The sequence below is a fragment of the Dasypus novemcinctus genome, chromosome 12 (genome assembly GCF_030445035.2).
Source record: "Dasypus novemcinctus isolate mDasNov1 chromosome 12, mDasNov1.1.hap2, whole genome shotgun sequence".
Classification (NCBI taxonomy): Eukaryota; Metazoa; Chordata; class Mammalia; order Cingulata; family Dasypodidae; genus Dasypus; species Dasypus novemcinctus.
Genome location: NC_080684.1, coordinates 4,565,433 through 4,586,709, shown reverse-complemented (window position 1 = coordinate 4,586,709; position 21,277 = coordinate 4,565,433). Strand labels below are relative to the sequence as shown.

The window sequence follows — 21,277 nt, the reverse complement described above, 5'->3', positions numbered from 1 at the left end:
ACTTCAAAAGATAGGAATAGAAGGAAACCTCAATCTGATATGAAAAACACATAGCTAACATCATATTCAATGGTGAAATCCTAAAAGCTTTCCCTCTAAGATTTGGAATGAGACAAGAAGGCCTACTGTCACCTCTATTGTTTAACATTGATTTAGAAGATCTTGCTTAAGGATCTAGTCAAGAAAAATACATAAAAGGTATCCAAATTGAAAAGGAAGAAGTAAAAACTTCATAATTTGCAAACAGAAGATAAATGGAAGAAAATGTCACTACATACAAGACAATATGTCTTACAGTGATGAAAGTCATAATGTCAAACATTTAAAAAATTTATTTTCTTATTAAAATTCTTAATTTTGCATTTTTTGCCATTTTTAACACCATATTTCATTTTCTTTTTTTCTTTCTTTTTTTTGATATATTGGCTTTGTTTTTGAAGAAGTTTTGGATAACAGAAATGTTACAACTGTGGCAGGAAAGGGTCATTGGTGCAGGGTGTCAGTGATGTGGGATGCATGGGAGGAAGTTCACCTGGGACGTACTTATTAGGCATATGAATGAGTTCCAATGTTCATGGGGCATATCACGGTGGGTGGAGTTCCACACAATAACTAAAAGAATGTCCAATTCCCATCCTGGGGTGTTCTGCGACATTCTCTAATGGGACAGCAAGAATTGCCCAAGTACAAGGATATTAACTGGTGAAGGAGGATGGACCATTCAAGGGCCCTTGATTTTCTTAAATTGTCTTTTTAAAAAGAAAAATACATAGATCACAAAAAATGTTACATTAAAAAATATAAGAGGTTCGCATATACCCCATAACTGACCACCCCCACTCCTCCCACACCAACAACCTCTTTCATCAGTGTGGCACTTTCATTGCATTTGGTGAATATATTTTGAAGCACTGCTGCACTGCATGGTTTATAGTGTACATTGTAGTTTACACTCTCTCCCAGTACATTCAGTGGGTTATGGAACAATATATAATGCCCAGCATCTGTCCCTGCAATATTTTTTAGGACAACTCCAAGTCCAAAAATGCCCCCACATCACCTCTTCTTCCCTTACCCAATCCTCAGCAACTCCCATGGCCATTGTCTCCACATCAATGACACAATTTCTTCCTTTCCTAGAGTCACAATAGTTCTATAGTAGAATACCAGTAAATTCACTCTAATCCATATTTTATTCCTCCATCCTGTGTACTCTGGGATTGTGATGTCCACTTTACCTCTAAATCAAGAGGAGGCTTAGATCCCACATGGTTGATGGATGCAATTATACTGCTTTTATGGGAGGCACTCTCAGTTCCCTGGTGTGGCATTCTTGGTACCCTGGTGTGGTGGCTGACCACCTTCATCTCCCTGTTAGCTTATCTGGGTAAGTCCAATTAACTGGAGTGTAGGAGTTGGAACTCTGCTGAGGCACACAGCCCAGTTGGCACATGGCCATTCCAGAGATTCAAGCCTCCTAAGTATACACCAAACCCAGCACCAACCACAGGTTCAGTAAAAGTGACAAAAGAGGCATGTGTAGAAAGGTCACATCTGAGTACAACTCCATCACACTCAGGAACACAAATTCCAAAGTAGGGCACATTGACAAGGCACTGAACTCCAGAGTCATCTGCCATGACTGTAGAACCTGTGTGTCTCTGGAGCTGTCAGGAGCACCAGTATCTGCGGTTGTATCTCTTTGCCTATCTCTGGGATCCTGCTGAGATGTGAATAAGCATGACCCTGCTGATGACCTCTTGACTCACTTTGAAGTCTCTTATCTATATAAACTCATTTGTCTTTACCATTTCCCTTTTTTATTCAAGGTCTTTTTCTAGTTGCATCACCAGATCATGATTCATAATAATGCCTTGGCACCAGGGAGGATCATCCCAGGGAGTTATGGCCCATGCTTGGGGGAATGTAGTTGACTGTACTTAGGAACCCTTACTTTTGAAATTGAAAGTTAGCCTAGTATTCTAGTTGCCTAAGAGTTATCTCTGAGAGCCTCCTTGTTCCTCAAATGTGGCCACTCTCTAAACCAAACAGCATATAAATGCATTTCCTTCCCCCCAGCATGGGAAATGACTCCTGGAGATTAGTCTCCCTGGTACCAATTTATTACTATTATTAAGCACCAATTAGCAATGCAACTGTACAAAAACCTTGAAAAAAAGTAGGAAATGGTAAAAAAGTGAGTTTAGATGGCTAGCAGACTTCAAAGTGTGTTAGGAAGATGTATTTGTGAGCCAAAGAGGTACTGATGCAAAATACCAGATATCAGTTGGTTTTTATAAAGGGTTATTATTTGTGGTAGAAACTTGCAGTTACCAGGATATAAAGCATAAGTTACTTCCCTTACCACAGTACTTTGTCATGTTTTGGAGCAAGGTGGCTCCCAATGTCTGCCAGAGTTCATGCTTCCTGGGTTTCTCTCTTTCTGGTTTCAGGTCTTTCTGTGCTAAGCTCCTCTGTTTCCTCCACAAGGTCATCTGTAGACTATGAGGCTCTTTAGACTTTGCCTCTCTCTACAAGGCCAACTATTAGGTGGTTTGTTTCTCTTCTTGGGGTCTTCTCTCTTTCCTCATGACCAAGCTCCTCTGTGTGCTTACAACCTGGGGTTCTTGCTCAAGACCCCAGCATCAAAACTCCAACTCTTTCCTTTGCCATGTCTTTCATCTGTGAGTCCCCACCCACAAAGTAGCAGGGTCTCAATACCCTACTGATGTGGCCTAATCAAAACTGTAATCATAATTATCTTTATTATCTTTTAAAAAATATGTAAATCAAACAAAATGTTACATTAAATATAGAAGTTCCCATATACTCCATTCTCCATAACCCCTACTCCTCCCACATCAAAAACTTCTTTCATTAGTGTGATACATTCATTGCATTTGATGAATATATTTTGAAGCATTGCTACACAGCATGGATTACAATTTATGTAGCAGTTTACACTCTTTCCCAGTCCATTCAGTGGGTTATGGCAAGATATATAATGTACTGAATCTGTCCCTGCAATATCATTCAGGACAACTCCAGGTCCCCAGAATGCCCCAATACCACACCTCTTTCTCCCTCTCCCTTCCTTCAGCAACTCAGCAACTCCTGTGGCCACTGTCTCCATATCAATGGTATACTTCGGCCATGAAAGTTGCTAAACATAATTTAATTATGTCCAGGTACAGAACAGTTTACAAACATAATCCAATATCTATATTTAGAGTTCATGAACTATATCAAACTACTACAGATATCATCCCAGAGGTTATATCCATGCAGGTCTCAGCAAGATCCCATTGACTGCCACAATAGATATTGTCTCAAATATTGGGGCTACAGAGGGCTCTGGAGTTACCCATACACTACAGGCAGGACAGACAGCCCAGAAGTTTGGTGCCCTGCCAGTGGGCCCTACTTTGGAATTTGTGCTCCTCAGTGTGACAGAGTTGGACTCAGTTGTGGTTTCCCTACACATGGCTCTTCTGCCCCTTCTATTTGAACCTATAGTTAGTACAAGAGCTGATAGGTTTATGTCCAAGAGACTTAAATCTTTGGAATGGCAATGTGTCTCCTGGGCCCTGAATCTCAACAGAGTTGCAACACTTACCCAGGTGTTCATTGGACTCCCCAGGACAACTAACAAGGTAATAATGGGCAAAAATGATCCAAAGGAACAGAGAGAGTCTACAACTGCAAGTATGTTAGTCCCATCCATCTGCCTAATGTGACCTAAGCTCCCTCTCATGGGATGGTGTGGGCATCAATAATTCAGGGTCCTCAGTATTGGGGAATGAACAATGGACTAGAGTAGATTTACTATTATTCCATGTAGCAGTTTGATATGGTTATGAATTCCAAAAACAGATATTGGATTATGTTTGTAGTCTGGTCTGGAGCTGGGCATGATTGAATTATGATTAGGACTTGACTGGGCTGGGTCATTAAGACATTGAGTCATAATAGTCTACAGCTGTGAAGTAGGAGTAGCTGATAGTCTACAGCTGGTCTTGTGGAGAATATGGGAGCTGAGCCTAGAGGAGCCCAGGAAGCCTGAACCCTCATAGCCATTGGCAGTCATCTTGCTCCAATACATGAATATAGACTTTGGTGAAGGAAGTAACTTATGCTTTATGGCCTGGTATCTATAAGCTCCTATACCTTTATAAAAACCAACCAATTTTTGGTATTTTGCATCAGCACTCTTTTGGCTAATACAGAATTTGGTACTGAGGAGTGGGGAAGTGCTTATGCAATTACTGAAATGCTGAAATGGTTTTATAAATGGATAAGGGGTATTTTTTGGAGGAATTTTGTAATGCTTGATGGGAAAGGCCTAGATTGCTTGGAAGAGAGTGTTGATAGCAATATGCATGCTAAAGAGACTTTTTATGATGCATCAGAAGTAAATGATGAAACTATTTTGGAAATGGGAAGAAAGGTGATCTGTGTTTTAAAGTAGCAGGGAACTTAGCAAGATTAACTCATAGTGTCTTATGGAAGGCAGAATTTGAAAATGGTGAGCTTGGGCATTTAGCTGAAAAATTTCCAAAGTAAACCCAGAGAATTCAGTTTGGCTTCTGCTTGCAGCTTATAGCAAAATGATAGATGAGAGAGATATGCTGAGGATTGAACCGTTAGGCACAAAGAAAACAGAAACTGATTCTGCAAATTCCAAGTCTCTGGAAATCAAGCTCCCAGATGAAAGTGCCCCATTGGAGGGCTTAACTAAACTTGGAACTTGTAAATCAGGATTGAAGATGTAGTTATGTCAGAAAGACTTGTGGAAAGTCTTATTGTTTGATGGCTTGGACTCCTGCTTCCTGCATGCTAAACCAACAGTCTTTTTGAGAGAGATGTATGAACAAGACATCTGTCAGCCTAGAATAAAAGGAACATGGAAAGGAGAGATAGAAAGGGAAAAAATTCAAGAGGAAAACCATGGAAGTTGAGATCTGGAATTAAGATATCACCTTGGGCCAAGAGAGGAACCCCACCCATGTGTACAGAGAGGGTGAGTTTGCACCAGCCACTGAACAAGGTGGATGTTCCCAACCAATGTTCTGGGAGAGTCTTGCCACCCCAGGGTACAGAGAGGGTGAATATTCCCCAAGGATTATGATGTTTAAGGTTAGCACCCCACAGGTCTGAGAGGGGTGGGTCTGTCTCCCATGGATTAGGGAAGGCCAGGTGGCCAGCTTGTTGCTCTGAGAGGGTTGAGCCTACATGCCAAATGTTAGAGAAGGCCAGGTGGTCAACTCATTGCTGAGTGGGTTGAGTCTGTATGCCAAAGGTTAGGGGGAATGTGGTCTTAACATCACTCACTGTACTAGGGGGGTTGACTCTAAACCAAAGGTTGGGTAAGGTGTGGCAATCATCCCAACACACTTGGAGGGTGAGGTCTGGAGCTTGGTGGACCCATAGATGCTTGACGAGGGTGGAACCAAGAAAATGTCTGTTGGGCAAGCCTGTGGAAAGAGTGGGTTCCCATAAGGCACAAAGGAGAAGAAACCATCATCTTAAGAATGACTCTTAGACTGAAATCAAATGGAGGATGCCCTGCAGGTTTACTGAAATGTAGAGCTCCCATGACCCATGTTTCCCTCCCAATTTCTCCTTATTGTAATGAAAATATTTATCCTTTGTCTATTTGTGTATTGGAAAAGAGAAATTGTTTTCTAAGTTTCAGAGGTCAATAGCAGACAGGACTTAGCCCCAAGACAAACTGTATTTCTTTAAAATGATTGTGATATGATTTAGTACCCACATTGTTACTAATTTAAGGTGGCTTTTTAAAAATATTGTAATGTCTTTTTGGAATTCAGAGGGTGGAGTGTAGCAGTTTGATATGGTTATGAATTCCAAAATCAATATTGGATTATGTTTGTAATCTGCTCTGTGCCTGGGTGTGATTGAGTTATGAGTAGGGTTTTGGTTGGGCCACATCATTAGGGCATTGAGTCCCTGCCCTTTGGTGGGTGGGGACTCAGAGATAAAAGGCATTGCAAAGGATAGTGTTGAGGGTTCTTAATTTTGTAGTTTTGATTTTGGAATTTGATGCTGAAGTCTTAAGCTGGAGCCCCAGGGCAGAGACAGAGCTGTTCACCTGACAGTGTACAGCTGACCTTGTGGAGAAAACAGAGGAGTTGAGCCCTGAGGAACCCAGGAAGCCTGAATCATCACAAATGTCAACAGCCATCTTGCTCCAACATGTGAAATTAGACTTTGGTGAATCTTTATGGCCTAGTATCTGAAAGATCCTACCCCAAATAAATACCCTTTATAAAAAGCAACCAATTTCCTGTATTTTCCATCAGCACCCCTTTGGCTGAATAATACATTCTACTACAGAATTTATGTTATTCTAGCAGTGAAAGAACATTTATCATTGATGTGAAAGCAGTGGCCTTTGGAGGTTCTGAGGGGAGGGAGAAGGAAAAATAGGTGTAATATGGGGGCATTTTTGGGATATTGGAATTGTCCTGAATGGCATTGCAATGACAGGTACAGGCCATTACATATCTTACTATAACCTACAAAATTGTGCATGGGAGTTTAAACTATAATGTAAACTATAATCTACAAGTAGTAGCAATGCTCCAATTTGTGTCCAATTTTAACAAATGTACCACAGTAATGAATGATGTTGTTAATGTGGGAATGTGTGGGAGTGAGTCAGTGGGGCATTTTGTAATCCCCTATATTTTTCATGTAATACTTTTTGTGACCTAAATATGTTTAAAAAACTATAACCATAGGTTGACCATTCTATGACACCATATACAAAAATAAGTACAAAATTGTATGATTCCATTTATTTAATTTGCAAATATAAATCAATTTATACAGATGAAATTAGATTAGTAATATAGGGTTGTGACAAGATAGAGGGATAATGAGGGGACTGCTAAGGGGTGTGGAGTAATGAAATTGTTTTAAAACTATTTGGTGATGAAGGCACAACATTTTGATTATACTAAGGATATAGTATATCATTGATTATACAATTAGGATATATTATAGTATGTGTCTGTATCTCAGTTAAACTCCTTCAAAATAAATAAATCTACTGGAATAGTCAGAAAGAGCAGCTACGTACATCAGGAGAATCAGAGAGAGACTAAGAGGTGATGAGTTTTTGTTTTTGTGTTTATTATTGAAAAAATGAAAATGTTCTAATAATGAGAGAAGTGATTAATAGACAAGTATGTGATTATGCCAAATACCATTGATAATACACTTTAGATAGACTGTATTATTTACTAATATGTATCAATAAACTTGATTTGTTTTTTAAAAACTTTCCTCTAAATATTCTATATTTGCATGTTCTGGAAATTAATGTTTTCATAATTAATGTCAAGGAAAGGATTTCCAAATGTCATCCATCATTATGGCATTGCCTATGGGCATGGAAGATTTTGGAATCTATTAGATATTTTATTAACAAGATCATTATGGCAGTGCAACTTTCCTGGATACATCCTACTGAGAAATTAGTGATGGACAGCAGGAAAGATCTGGACCTCTCCTGGAACAGTGCACTACTGTGTGCATGATTATCACACCCAATGATAACAATTTTAATCATAGAGATGAAGTATTGTTTCATCTAACATTAGGAAAAAAGTGACCATATATATTCCTCACCTTCAGCTATTTAATCACTGACCCAGGAAAGACCACCAGAGAACAACATTCATTTATGAGGGAAAGACTTCTAAATCATAGACTTCACACATTCTACTATCTCTAAACTTATAAAATTTCCAGTTGATACCCACAAAGTCAGCCAACAGATACCCAAACATTTGCCAAACCCCTCAAACAATATCCATCACAGAAAAAAAAAATTACAATGCATGCAACATCCCAATCTCTGAATAAATGACTTCCCATGATTTTTCATTGCATTCTCCACAAAAATTTTCTGGAAATCCCTAAAGGGGTTTTATCCTCCTAATGATATGCATTAAAAGGCTTTTTGGTGGTGGTGATAAAGTTTTTCCCATTTTTATTATCTTTTTAAAAGATATATAGATCACACAAAATGTTACATTAAAAAAATATGAGGTTCCCATATAACCCCACTCACCACAACCCCGACTTCTTCCACTTCAACAACCTCAGTCATCAGTGTGACACATAAATAGCTTTTGAGAATACATTTTGGAGCACTGCTACTAAGCATGGATTATAGTTTATATTGTAGTTTACACCTTTTCCCAGTCCATTCAGTGGGTTATGGCAGCATATATAATGTTCTACATCTGTCCCTGCAATATCACTCATGGCAACTCTGTGTCCCCAAAATGTCCCCATATTACATCTCATCTTCCCTCTCCCTGCCCTCAGCAACTACAGGGCACACTGTTTCCACATAAATGATTCAATTTCTTCCACTGTTAGAGTCACAATAATTCTATAGTAGAATACTGGTAAATCCACTCTAATCCATATTTAATTCCTCCATCCTTTGGACCCTGGGATGGCGATGTCCACTCAACCTCTAAATCAAGAGGGGGCTTTGATCCCACATGGTTGATAGATGTGATTCTCCTGCTTGCAGTTGTAGACTCTGGGTTCTCTGGTGTGGTGTTGGACCATCTTCACCTCCCTGTTAGCTGTCCAGGGGAAGTCCAATGAACTGGAGAGTAGGAGTTGCAACTCTGCTGGGGTGCAGGGACTAGCTGGCACATGGCCAGTTCAGAGATTCAAGTCTCATGAGCATACACCATCTGTAGTGCCAACCACAGGTTCAGTAAAAGTGACAGAAGAGGCATGTGTAGAAAGGTCACATCTGAGTCCAACTCCATCATACTTAGGCACAAAAATTCCAAAGTAAGGGCCACTAATAAGACACTAAACTCCAGAGAATTCTGCCAAGACCGTAGAACCTGTGTGGCTCTATAGTTCTCAGGAACACCAGTAACTTGGGCACAGTACTTTGTTGCTGGGATTCTGCTGAGATGTGCATAATCGTGACCCCTCTGATTACCTGCCAACTCTTTTTGAAGTCTCTTAGTTATATAAACTCATTAGTATTTAACATTTCCCCATTTTATTCAAGGTCTTTTTCTAGTTGCATCGCCAGCTGTTGATTGGTAGTAATCACTCAGCACCACAGGGGCTCATCCCCTGGAATCATGTGCCATGCTTTGGAGAAGGTAATGCATTTACATGCTGAGTTTGGCTAAGAGATTGGTCACATTTTTGCAACATGGAGGCTCTTAGGAGGTAACTCTAAGGACCTTGCACTTCTAGGCCTAGTTGAAATTTCAGACACACAGGCTTATAAGCATAGTCATCAGTATTAAGGGCTCATCACTGGACCATCCTTCACTGGACTTTGCTCTTGTACTTGGAGGGCTGTTGCTGTTCCATTAGGGAATGGGAGAGCTCCTCTGGCTAGGAAATCAGCACTCCCTCAGGTGTCATTTGTAACTCTACTATGAAAATAAGCATCAAATATCTGAACACTTTTATACCCTATATACATGCCCAGGAGAACTCCCACCCAACAATGTGTCCCCCATCAATAACTCCCCATGTCACTGTTTCTCCCCTGCCATAGCTGAACCCCTCTGTGATCCAACACTTCTTCAAAAATGAAGCCTAATATATTGCCAAATTCCATTAGTAGGAAAATGAAAAGGAAATAACAGGTATAAAGATTAGAAATAGAATACATACTGATTTAGAAAAGCTAAAATAAATAAATAAATTGGGGTATTAAAAAATGAAAAATATCATAAGACTTTGTATTCTTAAAGATGTTTTTATTTTTTATTTATTACTCTCCCTTCCCCCATCCCCAGGTATCTGCTCTCTGTTCATTCACTGTGTGTTCTTCTGTGTCTGCTTGTATTCTTGTCAGCAGCACTGGCAATCTGTCTCTTTTTGTTGCATCATCTTGCTGCATCAGCTCTCTTTGTGCGGTGCCACTCCTGGGCATGTTGCACTTTTTTTGCACTGGGCAGCCTCTCCTTATGGGGCACACTCTGTGCATGGGGCTCCCCTTCATGGGGGACACCTCTGCATGGCATGGCACTCCTTGTGTGCATCAGCACTGCACATGGGCCAGCTCATCACACAGGTCAGGAAGCCCTGGGTTTGAACCAAAGACCTCCCATGTGGTAGGTGGGTGCTCTATCCATTGAACCAAATCTGCTTCCCATAAAACTTTTTTAACATTTTGCTTTTCATCACTATAATAGGTGATGCCTTGTATGTACAGTGGCAAGGGTATTTTTTTCATTCCTTCATCTGTGTCTACATCCTTTTTAAAAAATTTTTGTCTTCAAACATTTAATATCACAGTAAAGTCACATATACAATATAGGGGACTCCTATATATACAATATCAAACCCTTTTTGCCATTCCCCAGTAATGATCTTTTTATATGTTCATGTAATATTTGCTGCACCTGAAATACAAGTATTGAAACGTAGCTACAAAACATGGTTCCATTTTGGTTTACATTATGATTAATATTTTAGACTGTACAATTTTCTAAAATTTTAGTTACATTACGGTTTACATTTTAGACTATACAAATTTATAAATTTTTGGTGAAATTTAACATGTCCTATATCCATCATTGCATGATCTTGTGGAACACTTCTATTGCCTCCCTGTTACTCCTGCTACCATCTATTCTATTCCTCACTCCCCTTCCCCTTAGAGCCCACAGTGACAACCAAGCTTCACTGCTTGAAGGACCAGATTCACAGATACTTGCAACAATGCTAAGGGCTTGCCATACTAGGCAATCCTACCCCACCAATTCTCTCAAGAGACACCCTTGCCTATGTTTGAGAACATCAGGGCTCCCAAGGATGGGAGTACATCTTCCCACTCATTATACGGTTCTCCACCTAATGCTATAACATACTATGACAAGATAAGGACTCACACACTCCCTAGAAGCCTGACCCTGTGCCAGATATCCCCAATTAAGCACCTTAAACAAGTAAACCTCCTTTACTATATTTTCCAAAGAGTTTTCTCACCATTATAGCTTCAACCATATACCCAAAAATCTCCCATGTTCATCTGCTCCTCCAACCTTCCCCCAATTCCTTTGGCCATCTGACCCATCCTTTCAACCCTAGCCTCCCTCAAACATTCAAAGCCCCACCCAATACTTCCCTATGCCCCTGTCTTATCCCATTCCTGTACAACAATTTTTCTCTACTTTATCATAAGTTTTACCCATTTAGGCATCAATTCACAATCTTCCTCTCCCCTCAGTTTCCTGTAAGCCTATCATCCTGTCTCTAGCTCTCCAAGACAGCATGATTTGCTTATTTCATATCAGAGATGTTATGTAGTATTTGTCCTTCAGTGCCTGGCTTCCTTCACTTAACATAGGGTCCTCAAGATTTATCCATGTTATCCCATGTGTTGTAATATATTCCTTCTTACAGATGAGTAGTATTCCATTGTATGTATATACCCCATTTTCTTTATCCATTCATCTGTTGATTGACATTGGGTTGATTCCAACTTTTGGCAATAATGAATAATGCCGCTATGAACTTTTGTGAGCATATTTTGGCTTTTGTCCTTCTTTTCAATTCTTCTGGGTATATACCCAGCATTGGAATTGCTGGGTCAGATGGTAAATCTTTAGCTAGTTTTTTATGGAACTGCCAAACTTCTCCAGAATGCCTAGAACCTTTTACATCCTACCAGCAGTGGGTGAGTGTTTCCATTACTCCACATCCTCTCCAACACTTGTAGTCTTCTGTTTTTTAATAGTCACAAGTCTAATGGGAGTAAGATGTTATCTCATTGTAGTTTTGATTTGCATTTCCCTAATAGTGATTTTCAGCATCTTTTCATGTGCTTTTTAGTCATTTGTATTTCTTCTTTGTAGAAGTATGTTCAAATCTCTTGCTTATTTTTAAATGGGTTGTTTGTCTTTTTATTTTTGAGATGTAGGATTTCTTTATATATGTAAGATATTAGTCTCCTATCAGATATGTGGTGTGATAGCTAGGCTATTGTGCCAACTCAGCCAGGTAACTGTGCCCAGTTGTTTGGTCAAGCAAGAACTGGGCTAACTGTAATACAAGGGCATTTATGGACTTTAGTCACCATTTTTACTGCAGTGGTATATCAGATTGCTGGTTATAAGTACATCAATCAGGGAGATTGCTGCCAGTAATGAGTGACACTTAACCCATTCAGTTTAATCCCTTAAAAGGGGGAAGTGATTCTAGCATTAAGAATTTCCCAGCTCATTGTCGGATAGCCAACATCTCCAAGAACTCATCAAGAATCTTCATTGAAATTTCATTGGAGATTCTAGTTGCAGCCTGCATGGAGAACATGGACTTGTGCATCCCCACAGCTGCAAGAGAGACTCTGATAAATCTTACTATTGATAAATATCCCTTGTTGATTCTGTTTCCCTAGAGAACCCTAATACATATGGTTACCAAATATTTTCTCCCATTGGGTAGGCTGTCTTTTCACTTTCTTGACAAACTCTTCTGAGGTGCAAAAGGCTTTAATTTTGAGGAGGTCCCATTTACCTTTTTTCATTTGATGCTCATGCTTTTGGTGTGAAGCTCATGAAACCATTTCCTATTACAAGATCCTGTAAAAGCTTCCCTATACTGTTTTCCAAGGTCTTTATGATCTTGGTTCTTATATTTAGGTCTTTGATCCGACTTGAGTTGATTTTTGTATAAGGTGTGAGATGGTAATCATCTTTCATTCTTTTGCATATGGATATTTATTTGTCTGAACACCATTTGTTGAAAAGGCCATTCTCTCCCAGTTGAGTGGGATTGGTGGCCTTGTCAATATCAGATGACTGTATTTCTGAGGATCAATATCAGAATTCTCAATTCAGTTCCATTGGTCCAGTATGTCTATCCCTGTGCCAATACCATGCTGTTTTGACCACTGTAGCTTTGTAGTATATTTTAAAGTCAGGTAGTGTGATTTCTCCAGTTTCAGTTTTCTTTTTCAAAACGCCTTTCATGATTCAGGATCTCTTTCCTTTCCAAATAAATTCCACAATTAGTTTTTCTAGTTCATTAATAATTGCTGTGTTGATTTTTAGTGGGATTGCATTAAGTCTGTAGATCAATTTATGTAGGATAGACATCCTAATGATATTTAGGTTCCCTATCCATGAACAGGGAATATTCTCCCATTTATTTAAGTCTTCTTTGACATCCTTTAACAGTGTTATATAGTTTTCTATGTATAAGTCTTTCACATCTTTAGTTGAATTTATTCCTAGGAATTTGATTTTTTAATTTACTATTGTAAATGGTGTTTATTTCTAGATTTCCTCCTCAGACTGCTCAATGTTGTGTCCAGAAATGCTATTGATTTTTGTGTATTTATCTTATAACCTGTGAATTAACTGAACTCATTTATAAGTTCTAGAAGCTTTGTTGTAGATTATTCAGGGCTTTCTATTTAGAGGATCATGTCATCTGCAAATAATGAAATTCTGACTTCTTCCTTCCAAACTTGGATGCCTCTTCTTTCTTGTTCTTACCTCAGTGCTTGAGCAAGTTCTTCTAACATAATGTTAAATAGGAGGGGTGATAGTGGGCATCCTTGTCTTGTTCCTGATCTTAGAGGGAAGATTTTAGGATTTCACCATACTAAATGATGTTAGCTGTGGGTTTTTCCTATATCCCCTTTATCATGTTCAGAAAGTTTCCTTCTAGTCCAATTTTTGCAGTGTTTTTATCAAGAAAGAGTGCTGTATTTTGTCAAATGCTTTTTCTGTATCTATAGATATGATCATAGATTTTTTTCCTTTGATCAGTTTATTTGGCTTATTGATTGATTTTCTTATTTCAAACCATCCCTGCATACCAGGGATGAAACCCACTTAGTCATAGTGTGTAATTCATTTAATGTGCTGTTGAATGTGATTAGGAAGTATTTTGTTCAAGATTTTTGCATCTAGGGTCACTGGAGAGATTGGTCTGTAATTTTCCTTTCTTGGGGTACCTTTGTTGGGCTTTGGTATTAGAACATTGTTGGAACTATAGAATTAGGCAATGTTCCTTCTATTTTTTTTTTAAGATTTCTTTTTTTTATTTATCCCCCCTTTCTCCTCCCCATGGTCTGCTCTGTGTCCATTCACTGTGTGTTCTTCTGTGTCTGCTTGCATTCTTGTCAGGAGCACCAGGAATCTGTCTCTTTTTGTTACATCATCTTGCTGTCTTGCTGCATCAGATCTCCGTGTGTGCAGGTGTGCTCCTGGGCAGGCTGCACTTTTTCATGCTGGGCAGCTCTCCTTGTGGAGTGCCCTCAGTGTGTGCATCAGCACTGCATGTAGGCCAGCTCACCACGTGAGTCAGGAGGCCCTGGGTTTGAACCCTGGTTCTCCTATATGGAAGGTGGATGCTCCATCAGTTGAGACAAATCCGCTTCCCTGTTTTCATTTATAACCAAGATTAGTATTAGTTCTTTCCAGAATGTTTGGTAGAGTACACCTGTAAAGCTGTCTGGCCCAGGGCTCTTCTTAGTTGGGAGGTTTAGTTTCTATCTCAACTTGTGATTGGTTTGTTGAGATTATTAATATCTTCCTTTGTCAATGTAGGCTGGTTATGTATTTCTAGGAATTTGTCCATTTCCTCTAAATTGTCCTTATTGGCATAAAGTTTTTCAAAGTATCCTCTTATGACAGTCACTATTCCAGTTGGGTCAGTGGTGTTATACACTTTCTCATTTGGTATATTTGCATCTTCTCTCTTTTTTGTTAGTCTAGCTAAGGGTTTGTCAATTTTATTGATCTTTTCAAAGAACAAGCTTTTTTGTTTATTTTTCTAGTGTTTTCTTATCTTCTATTTCATTTAGTTCTTCTCTGATCTTTGTTCTTTCTTTCTTCCTTTGGGGTTAGTTTTTTTTTTTTTTTTTAACTAATTCCTCCAAGTGTGCAGTTAGGTCTTAAATTTTAGATTGATATATGAATTTATGGTTATGAATTTCCTATTCAGTACAGCTTTCACTGCATCCTATAAGTTTTGATATGTTGTGTTGTCATTTTCATTAGTTTCAAGGTAGTTACTGATTTCTTTTGAGATTTCCTCCTTGACCCACAGTTTCACTAAGAGTGTGTTGCTTAATATCCATATCTTGGTGCATAATATGGGTCTCTGTCCCTTGCAGATTTCCAACTTCATTCCACCATGGCCAGATAAATTGTTTTGTATAATTTCAATCTTTCTAAATTCACTGAGACTTTCTCTGTGGTCTATCATGTTGTCTATTTTGGAGACTGATCCATGTATGCTCGAGAAGAATGTAATCCTGATGTATTTGGGTGTATTCTGTATATATTAGCCCCAGCTCCTCTAATATATTGTTCAAAGTCTTTTTTTTACTGATTCTCTGTTGAGATATTCTGTCCAATGGTGATAGTGGTGTATTAAAGTCCCCCACTGTAACTATAGAGGCATCTACTCCTTATTACCTCATGTATTTGGAGACACCCTGGTTAAGAGCATAAATGTTTATGATTGTTCTTTCTTCTTGAAAGATGACCCCTTTTACTAATATGTAGTGTTCATCTTTGTCTCACAATAGTTTTGCATTTAATGTGTATTTTGTTCTCTATTAATATAGCTACTCCTGACTTTTGGTTATTGTTTGCTTATAAGATTGCTTTCTAGCCATTCACTTTCAACTTCCTTGAATCCCTGGGTCTAAGATGTGTTTCTTGTAGACAGCATATTGATGGGGCATATTTCCTTATACAATCTTCCAATCTATGTCTATTGACAGGTGAGTTTAGTCTACTGACATTCAGTGTTCTTATTCTCACAGAATTAAATTAGCCATATATTCTTTAGATTTGTGTATGTCATATATATTTTTTTCTGTCTTTTTAGTTGTTCTTACACTCTTCTCCCACTCTCTCTCTCCTGGTTTTTCCTTTCCTCCTGCAGAACTCCCTTTAGTATTCTTGAAGGGCAGGTATCTTGTTGACATACTCTCTTAGTTTCTGTTTATCTGTGAATATTTTGAACTCTCCATCATTTTTGAATGCCAGCTTTGCTGGATGGAGTATTCTTAGGCTGAAAAATTTTAATACCTGGATGATGTTATATGACTGCCTTCTTGCCTCCATGGTTTCAGATGAGAAATCCACACTTATTCTTATTGAGCTTCCTTTGTAGGTGATGATTCTCTTTTCCCTTGCTTCCTTCAATATTTTCTCTTCATCTTGAGCACTGGATAACTTCACAAGTATATGTCTTGGGGTAGGCCTATGGATATATGCTGTTTGGGATGTGTTGTGCTTCCTGGACATGTACATCCATCTCTCACAATAGGTTTAGGAAGTTTTCAGCCATTATTTCCTCCAACATCCCTTCTGTCCCCTTTCCCATCTCTTCTCCTTCTGGGATGCCTATGTGTGTGTTTGTCCATTTTGTGTTGTCATTCAGATCCAAAATTCCTGTGTTTTTTTCTATCTTTATATTGATCAGTTCTACATCTGTTTGATTTCAGATGTACTGTTTTCCACATCATTCTTTCCTCAGCATCTTCAGATCTGCTATTTGCTGAGTATATTTTTGATTTCTGGGATTATGCTCGTCACCATATCTGTTATCATTTTGCATATGTTTAGAATTTCTTCTGTATGATCTCCAAGTGTTTTCTTAATATTCTTAATCTCATCAATTGCTTCATTAAATTGGTCCATGATATATGTTTTAAGAGATTTATTTAGTTTTCTGATGTTCTACTCCTCTCCCTGATTTTTAATTTGTTCATTGGATTTGGCCATGTTTTCCTCGCTTATTGGTATGGGTGGTAATTTTTTGCTGTCACATCATCATTTCATCCTGATGGTGTGTTCAGTTGATTAGCTTCTCTATCTAGTCTTGAGGTTTATTTAGGTGCTGTTTTGTGTGTGTGTGTGTGTGTGTTAAGTCTTCTCTTTGACACTTTGTTCTTTTTATTCCTTGTTATCTAAGTTTCCTTGAAGGAAAATATTAGGGCCAGGTAAAGTAAAAAGGGAAAGAAAAAAAACTACAATAGTATTATTGATAGCAAATATTAGCAGAAGCATGTGAGACCTAGGAGTATTAAACTCTTGTAAGCTGTGTAAAGTTATAACAATTAAAAAAATGGCATTCCATGAAATGAGATGGTAAACCAAATATGGAGAAGAATATAGTATGAACTCAAAGGCCTGTGGGTTAAGCAAATGTGATAACCACTATACTGCAGAAACACCATGTCAGGGAGAGGGAAGAAGAGGTACAATGTGGAGGCATTTTTGGGACAGGAGTTATTCTAAATGATGTTGCAGGGACAGATGCTAGACATTATATATTGTGCCATAACCCACTGAATGTACTTGGGAAGAGTGTAAACTACAATGTAAGCTACAGTCCATGTGGTGCAGCAGTGCTTCAAAATGTATTCACCAAATGCAATGAATGTGCTACAATGATGAAAGACATTGTTGGTGTGGGAGGAGTGGGGTGGGGTGGGGTGTGGGGTATATGGGAACCTCTTACATTTTTTAGTGTAATATTTTTTGTAATTTATGTATCTTTTTTAAAAAAGGCAATTAAATTTAAAAAAATGAAAAACAAAAGGTCAGTGTATTGAGAGAGGAAAAGAGAAAAGGAAGGAAATAATATAAATAGTGAATAAAAAAACAGAATAGAGGTGTTAGAAATAAAAAGTCAGAAAAATTTGGGGCTAAACAAAGGTGAAATGTAAGAGAAACAATAGAAAATGGATGATAGAAAGGTGTCAAGGAAAGTGGATAGCTTTTGTAGCCAAAATCACTATACAGAGAAAAGAGGAAATTGAGAATAAGGAAGCAGAGCAAACAAGAAACACTGCCTGCAGCACCTTATAGATAAAAGAAAAAAAAGCAAAGGAAGAAGAGAAAAAAAAAAAAAGGTCGTGGGGGATAAAGAGGAAGGAAAGACAACAAGCCAACAATAAAGACCAGACAAGGCCTCAAGCTAGTAGTCCTCTTTGCAATTGAACAAAATGCTTAGGAGTCTAGCCTTCCCCCTTTCTCACTTTTCTCTCTCCCAGGGCAGCAAGAAGGCCATGTGAGAGCTCCCCTTGGAGATTCAAATGGGACCCTGGTGAACCAATTCACCACAGAAAATGACTCAGTCTCTTTGACAGAGACCACATTTTGCCAGAACCCTAAATATGCTATTGGAAGGCTATCAAGCATGTCCTACTGTCCCCCACCCTTATGTGTACTGCACAGGACTAGTTTATCACCTGACTCCACCCTCTCCCAGACAAATTTTCCCTATCCCAAGGCATTTTGGGTAAATTGGGCTTTCTTAGATTCACCTCTCTTCCCTTCCTAGCCTCTCCCCAAGTCTACTAGCATGCTCTTCCAACCTCAAAAAAGGTGGGGTCAGATGATTGAACCTGCAGTCCTTGGGCCCCTCTGCAACCTTACCAGAATCCTCACACTCTTGGGAGTTTGAGACAAGCAGGCTAGGGGAATGCCAGGGTTCAGGGAGTGCTGGGTCATGAAATGTACCACATGTGGTCATGGAATGCCCACATGGGGAATGTGATCTTGGGGGACATGGTTTTCAGGAACATGGATTATAGGGAATGTGGGGTTCAGGAAACAAAAGGTTCAGGGAACACAGTTTTGGGGATCATGTGTTTGGGGATCAAGGGGTTCAGGAACACTACTGTAAAACCAGCAGTGTTCAAGGGATGCTGTGGTTAGCCACCATAGGGGAAGAGTTTAGGTTTCACACAGCTTCCAGCTTGAGCAAGAAACCTGCTGTTTTATCTTGAGCAAGCACTCCTTTTGTTGCACTCTCTCCAGATTGATGTCCAGAAACCTCCTGCTTTGTGGGTTTCCAAAACAGCTTACTTGGGCAGGATTCTGTCTGGTTATTTTTAAAGTGAGTTTCCTTTAGCACATTAAGGCCTAGCTTGACTGAATGATATTGCACAGTGATTTGAGACCTAGTTTTCACTCTTTTGGAATTCACTGATTTAGGGAAATTATGAATTAAGGCCATCCTACGTTGAGTACAGATGTAGAATTCCTCACATGTGATTTTTCTGATCAGTTTATAAGAGTAGTAGAAGAGCCCTCTCCAATTACATTATATTTACATTATGTGCTTTCTCACATAGTATACTATTTACCTATTAAGGTCTTTGCTGCATAAATAACACACATATGGATTCTCACCAGTATGAATGTTATTGGATTATCTGAGGAAGTATGGATGACTACAAGAACTTCTGAACACATTAAAAAGTGTTTCTTCAGACTTTGAGTTCCCTTGTATGTTTAAAGGTTAAATTTATGGCTGAAGTCTCTTAAAAATGTGAAAGGTTTGTAGTGTGAATGTTACATTTAAAATAATATTGACTGATGACTTTCTCAAATTGTTGACATTCATAGGGATGCTCTCCATTTGAACATTTGAGTAATCTGCTATTGTTTTATTCTAGAAAAATTAAGGTTTTCCCATATGTATATTATTATTGTTTCCATCCAGCATGAATTTTGTAATGTTGCCTGAGGACAGAAACACAGGTGAAAGTTTTCCTACATAGAGAACATTCTTGTGTCTTTTCTACAGTGTGAGTTCTCTCATGGTGTTTAAGATTAGAAAATTGAAGTCTTCCCAGAGTGAGTTCTCTCATGTTATTGAAGGTTGAATGATGACTGAAAGCTTTCCTGCACTGATGAAACTCATAGTGTTTCTCTTTAGTGTGAGTTCTCTCATGTCATCGAAGATTAGAATAACTACTGAATGCTTTCCCCCACATTGATAACATTCATAGAGTTTATCTCCAGGCTGAGTCCTTTTTGTTTTTTTTTGTTTGTTTGTTTGTTTGTTTTTTTAATGGAAGGATGAAATAAGCCTTTCCCCAAAATATTATATTCATGGTATTTCTCTCCAGTGTGAGTTCTATCATGTCATTGAAGATGGGTATATTAACTGAAGCTTCCCTGCCTATATGACATTCATAGGGCTTCTCTCCTGTGTGATTTCTCTCATGTTGTTTTAGGGAAGAGGTTTAAATGAAGGCTTTCCCACAATAATGATATTGCTATGGTTTTACTCCAGTGTGAGTTCTCTCATGTTGAAGATGGGACTGTCAACTGAAAGCTTCCCTGCATAAATGACATTCTTAGGGTTTCTCTACAGTGTGAGTTCTCTCATGTTGTCTTAGGTGAGAGGATTGCATGAAGGCTTTCCTACAAAGAGGACATTCATATGGTCTTTCTCTGGTGTGCGTTCTCTGATGTTTTTTGAGGGAGGAGGAACAAATGAAGGCTTTCCCACAAAGATGACATTTATAGGGTTTCTCTCCAGTGTGAGTTCTCTTGTGTAATTTAAGATGAGCATATTGACTGAAAGCTTTCCCACATAGATGACATTCATGGGGTTTCTCTCCATTGTGAGTTCTCTCATGATATTTAAGGGAAGAATGATGACTAAAGTGTTTCCCACATAGATGGCATTCATGGGGTTTCTCTCCAGTGTGAGTTTTCTCATGATATTTAAGATGAAAATATTCATTGAAGGCTTTCCCACATAGATGACATTCATGGGGTTTCTCTCCAATGTGAGTTCTCTCATGTTTTTTTAGATGAGTATATTGACTGAAGACTTTCCCACAAAGATGACATTCATACGGTTTCTCTCCAGTGTGAGTTCGCTGATGTCTTTTTAGGGAAGAGGAGAGACTGAAGACCTTCCCACAAAGATGACATTCATATGGTCTCTCTCCAGTGTGAGTTCTCTGAGGTCTTTTTAGGGAAGAGGAGTTACTCAAGGCTTTACCACAAAAATGACATTCATAGGGTTTCTCTCCAGTGTGACTTCTCTCATGATATTTAAGGGAAGAATAATGACTAAAGGGTTTCACACACAGATGGAATTCATAGGGTTTCTTTCCAGAGTGAGTTCTCTCATGTCGTTGAAGAGGGGAATGTTGACTGAAAACTTTCCCAAATAGATGACATTCATGGGATTTCTCTTCAATGTGAATTCCACTGTATTGTCTGAGGTCAGAGCATTGCATACAACTTTTAGCCCTTTGGGAACATTCATATGATTTACTTCTAGGGAGAACATGCTTATGTTGATTAAAAGATGAATGATCACTGTGGATTTTTGGAGGTAGTTTCTTGAAATAGGAATTCTTTCTTCTGTGAATTAATGCATGTTGTTTCACTATTGATGTGTGAAAGGAATCTTCTTGTAAATAATTATATTTAAAGAAATTCTTTTGGGTGTGAGATCTCTG

At 38.7% G+C, this 21,277-nt stretch overlaps 1 protein-coding gene across 5 annotated transcripts in view; it reads right to left on the bottom strand.

Annotated features, from left to right (window-relative positions):
- The window catches only part of LOC131280545 (zinc finger protein 596-like), a 112,169-nt gene that overhangs the window by 18,558 nt on the left and 72,334 nt on the right, over positions 1-21,277 (bottom strand). For 2 of the 5 annotated variants that reach the window (XM_058307778.2, XM_058307777.2), the window contains one exon: positions 1-21,277. This exon is cut by the window's left edge and continues 9,470 nt beyond it. The exons of 2 other annotated variants lie outside the window; for them this stretch is intronic. In XM_058307778.2, the coding sequence (XP_058163761.1) occupies positions 20,156-21,277 (1,122 nt within the window). In that variant the 3' untranslated portion in view covers positions 1-20,155. One more of the 5 variants, XM_071218760.1, reaches the window with a different exon arrangement.